The 4,648-nt window shown below is 57.6% G+C and overlaps 1 protein-coding gene across 1 annotated transcript; it reads right to left on the bottom strand.

The window, feature by feature from the left end:
* Positions 1–2,613: 2,613 nt before the first annotated feature.
* ID1 (inhibitor of DNA binding 1) lies at positions 2,614–3,850 on the bottom strand. Its single transcript, XM_059407949.1, has 2 exons — positions 3,309–3,850; positions 2,614–3,085 (listed from the first exon to the last, which is right to left on the bottom strand). The coding sequence occupies exons 1-2, from the start codon at positions 3,729–3,731 to the stop codon at positions 3,044–3,046; spliced, it is 465 nt and encodes a 154-aa protein (XP_059263932.1). The 5' UTR covers positions 3,732–3,850; the 3' UTR covers positions 2,614–3,043.
* Positions 3,851–4,648: the final 798 nt, after the last annotated feature.

Genomic DNA, 4,648 nt, shown 5'->3' with positions numbered 1-4,648 from the left:
TAGTATGATACCTGGCACATAGTAAGTGCTCCATAAGTGTTTGTTAAATAAAATAAAAAAGGATTTCAGGTTTCAGGCCCACAGCTCTGGGCAGGCAGAATCCAATGACCGAGTCCTTGTCCTGGTGTCCTGTATCTCCCCTCCTCCCCCCTGTCCAGGAGGGGTTAAGGCGTTAATGATTTCCCAAGCAGCGCTGAAAGAAGCAGGGCTTTGCAACACACACACACACACACACACACACGCAGAGCCAGGTTTTGTGTGCTACACACACATACACACAGAGCAGATGCACACCGCAAAGGTCTGGGTGCTACACACATACATGAGTTTTGCACACTGCACACACACAGCAGGGTTGTGCGTGACACACACACACACACACACACACACTCTGTCACGCCTGCCCCCTTGTGCCCCCACCCCACCCCCACCCCGTGAGGCGAGCCTGATGCAAGCCCAGCAGCGCCCGCCGGTTCCCAGGCCCGGCTGCAGCTGCGGGCGGAGGGGCAGGGCGGGGGCGGCGCTGTTTGTCTAGCGCGGCCGTGCCAAAGGCGGCGGGCCCCAGACAGCCAGGCGCCTCCGTACACCTGGGGATGCTCAGGTTAAATAGCTCCGCATTCCTCGGGCCCAGCTGATGGAAACGCTCCCAGGCCGCCGCCGAGCCGGCCTCCAGATGGGCTGGGCCCCGGCCAAAGGGGAAAAGAGGGAAACGTGGAAGCCAGAGTGCGCCTGAACGGCGCGGGGTGGGGGCGGGGGGGAGGGGGGCTCGGGGATGGTGGTGGCCGAGGCCCCCCGCCGCAGCCCCTTCCTCCCCTGGAAGGAAGCCTTGCCGTGTGTGGGAGGACGCGCGGGGGACACGCCCACGTGCCCGTGGGTGGGCTCGCAGGGGGGCGGCCCTGGGAGGGAATGGGTGCACACGTGTGCCTCTGAGGACACTCCAAGGACACACAGGCGACAGTTAATAATGATAATTTGTAGCTCTCAAATGCTGCGTGCTAAGTGCTCTAGTCTGTGTATTATCTACAATTCGGAGAAGTGAATGCTACGAAACAGCGGCGGGGTGGGGTGTTGAGTGGGGCGTGGCAAAGGGCATAATTTACTTCCAGATATTGTATTCTTTGATCAAGGCCATAACGTGCTTGGGGTGGGGAGGCACCTGGCTCAGGGTTAGTGCTCAGCGGGTGATGATCTTGCCTTTGCCCCCAATGCTGTTCATCTCTTTGGAGCCTCAGTTTATTGTTGTAAACCTGGGATCAGAATCCTGCCTTTAGCCCCACAGGGATCCGTGGGGTCCCCTGTGTAAAGAATTGAGCATTGACAAAATGTCTCTGGGGCACGTCATTTGCCCTTGGTGGGGCTGGGTTTTCCCCTGTAGGTGGTAGGGATACTGGAGGGGTGGTATCCCCAGAGCCCAACAATTGCTCAGAGGGCTGGTACTTGAACTTCAGAGGGAGGGTTTGACTGAACACAGCTGCCCCCACCTCCACCCCAGACCAGCAGAGACCTAGGAATGCCAGCCAACACACAGAGCAATTATACACTTAGAAACCCACAGTATGGTTCGGAAGCTCCGGGACACACCGACCCATCCATCAAGCCAGACCCATGCAGAGATGCCCATAATGCACTGAGGCAGAACACACAAGCCCAAACAGCTGGAGGTTGCACTTATCTGCAGAACACATGTGCTCTCATTTGCCCTTCTGCATACACTCCCATGCGTATCCTTACCCACACCCCTAGGCCTGTACACCAGCAAGTGACCCAGCCCCACTAGGGGGGGAAATCTACCAGTTCACTCATGTCACTAACACAGGCCCAGACACTCCTATGCACTCCCCCGAGTACAAACTCACACATGTCCAGACAGATAGCCCCTTGCCAATGACATCTTTCTCCCTTCTCAAGAGCTGGGGACTGACTCTCCCATTCCTCCTCAGCCCACACGGGAACCCTGGGGGAGAGAGGTCTGCGTGAGCTGTCGGCATACCCGGGCCAGGGTGAGGGGGCAGAGCCTGGACCCAGAGCAGGTGGCCCAGCAGCTGTGCCCAGGCTGGCTCTGCCAACTTGCTCACCCACTTGGACGAGCTGGAAGCCCCAGGGCAGCTTGCTACAATCCAGGGCTAGGCAGTCCAACAGGGGAGGCACCTCCCACTGGGGAATGGGGCGACAGAGGTCCTGCCTCAGGCTCTGGGCAAGTCTTTCCTCTAGGTCTCCCCTTCCCCGTCTTGGCAAAGATGAGGTGGCCCAGTGACCAGGTTCTCGGACTTCAATGGCCTGTGGAATACTCAACCGACAGGGGTACTTGGCAGGTTGATTTTTTTTTTTAACAACCTCCCCAGGTGACCCAGATGGCCCAAAGCCCAAGACCACTTGGAGAACCCTAGAGGTCTAGAGGATTTAATTTTATGACACCAGGGAGCAGGAAAATGGCTAGTGGTGGGAAAAGAATGGACTTTAAAGACACCGGAAAACACTCAGTTCAGGTTGGTAAAAGCGACAGTCCAGATGTGGCCTTCTAGTTCCCTCCCTCCCCCCAGCACCAGCTGTGAAAAGGGTCAGGGGTCACCGGCATCCCAAGGCCCTCCCCTCAGTCCAAGAAATCACTGCAACTTTACCGCAGTCTAAAGTATTTGTTTAATAACAACAACAACAACAACAAAAAAAAAAAACCACCCCACAGAACTATTGTAAAACAATATTCTTGGTGATCATTGTAATATACAATACAAAGCAATTAATTTCCTCAGAAATCTGAGAAGCACCAAACGTGACCATTTTTTAAAATGTCTGCTTTTCAAAAAATAGAAACACACTGGGGGTCCCCCAAGTCTCTGGTGGCTGGTAGGTGCAGAGGGAGGGTCAGCCTGCCTGCTCTCCTCAGTCCCCTGGCCCTGGGCTGGATCCAGCAAGCGCCCCACAGTCGCTGATCTCAATCTTGTGCCTCCCCAGCTCTGGCAAAGGCGCTGTGCAGGATCAAAGAGCATGGATTCTTCTCGCCCCCCTGGAGGGCTGGGGTCCGCCAATCCAGGAGAGAGGCGCTTCAGCGACATAAGATGCGATCGTCCGCCGGGACACATGCCGCCTGTGAAAAAGAGGGAGAAGTGAGACAGTCGGAGGGGACAAGGCTGCAAGCCCTTCCCCAGCGGGCACTTTAAGGGAGCGTGTTTTCTGATCTCCGTGGCATAGCCAGGTGCCCGAAAGGATGGGGCCGACGTGGAGCCAAATACCCACCCCTCGCCTCTCTCTGGGCCTCAGTTTACCCTCCATAAAAAGAAAACGCTCGCGTTCTCCAGTTCGGATCTCACCTCGGCCGCCAGGGCGCTGATCTCGCCGTTGAGGGTGCTGAGCGGAGCCCGGGCAGGGAGACCCCGGCCTCCGGGGGTCCCGACTTGGGATTCTGAGTTCAGCTCCAACTCCAGGTCCCAGATGTAGTCGATGACGTGCTGGAGGATCTCCACCCGGCTCACCTTGCGGTTCTGGGGCAGGGTGGGCACCAGCTCCTTGAGGCGCGAGTAGCAGCCATTCATGTCGTAGAGCAGGACGTTCACCTGCTGCTCGTCGAGCAGGGCCGGCAGGCGCGCCCCAGCGCCCCCAGCGCAGCGCGAGATGGCCACGCTCTGCTCGGACAGACAGCGCACCACCTCGCCCGCGCCGCCCGCCGTCTTGCCGGCCTTCAGCGCGCAACTGGGGCCCGCGGCGGCCGCGGCACTGCCACTGGCGACCTTCATAATTCTGGCGTCGGAGTAAGAGGAGGGAGGCGAAGCGCACGGAGGAGGCGGACGCCACGCGAAAGCTAAGAGCGAGAAGTTGGGAAAAGACGGTTGTAGAAGGCGAGGGCTGAAGCCGGGAGCCGTCTTTATAGAGGCGCCGCGGCTCGCCCGCCCCGCATGCCCCCACCGCCAGAGGCGGGCTCAGAGGTTCAAAAGCAACCAATGGGCGGTCTAGAGGCGTGGCCTCCGGTGCCTCTGGGTCCCGCCTCCTGCTCCACTCGTGCACCCTCACGGCCTTGGAAAGGGAACCCAAGTCTCAGGAACAGAGAGTGTGAAGGCTCGGGGCGGGGTGGCTAGTGGAGGCGAGAGCTACTTTGGTCTTCTCGTAAAGGAAGCATTGCCGACAACAAAAAGACTTCAAGAATCACTTTTCTGAGGTTCATCTTCTCAACTCTCCAGCTCCATTTTACAGATGAGAGAAACTGAGGCCCGGATGGGGAAGCGGCTAGCTCTGGGTTATCTAGAGAGCCCAGGACTACAGTCCGGGCTTCTGGGAGCCTGACCTCCCGGCTCTTTGGACCGAAACTTAAAGCGGGCCCTCCTTTACACTCTGCCCCCCAGAGCTGGTCTCTCTTACCCAATTCCCAGAGAAAGTTGCTGGTTAATATTCCTAGAACCAGGGAGGCTTTACCCAGGCCCCTCGGGGTGGGAGCAACTTATTCGAAAAAGTCTTCCTCTGGGATTGGGGGCCCATCCTCTGGGACATGAACTGGATAGAAGGCGCCCAGAGGGGGGCTGCAAGGCCTGATTCTATCCTAAATTTGCATCCCCTGCAAAAATGCCCGAAATCTGCATCAACTAGTGATTTTAGAATTTTTCTCCCTTTTTTGGCTGTTTCCTGTCCCTCTCTCACCCCCTCCTCCTTCCAAAGACCT

This window comes from Mustela nigripes, chromosome 7 (assembly GCF_022355385.1).
Source record: "Mustela nigripes isolate SB6536 chromosome 7, MUSNIG.SB6536, whole genome shotgun sequence".
NCBI classification, from domain to species: domain Eukaryota; kingdom Metazoa; phylum Chordata; class Mammalia; order Carnivora; family Mustelidae; genus Mustela; species Mustela nigripes.
Note: the sequence above shows the minus strand (reverse complement) of the source record. Positions and strands in the feature narration are given on the sequence as shown.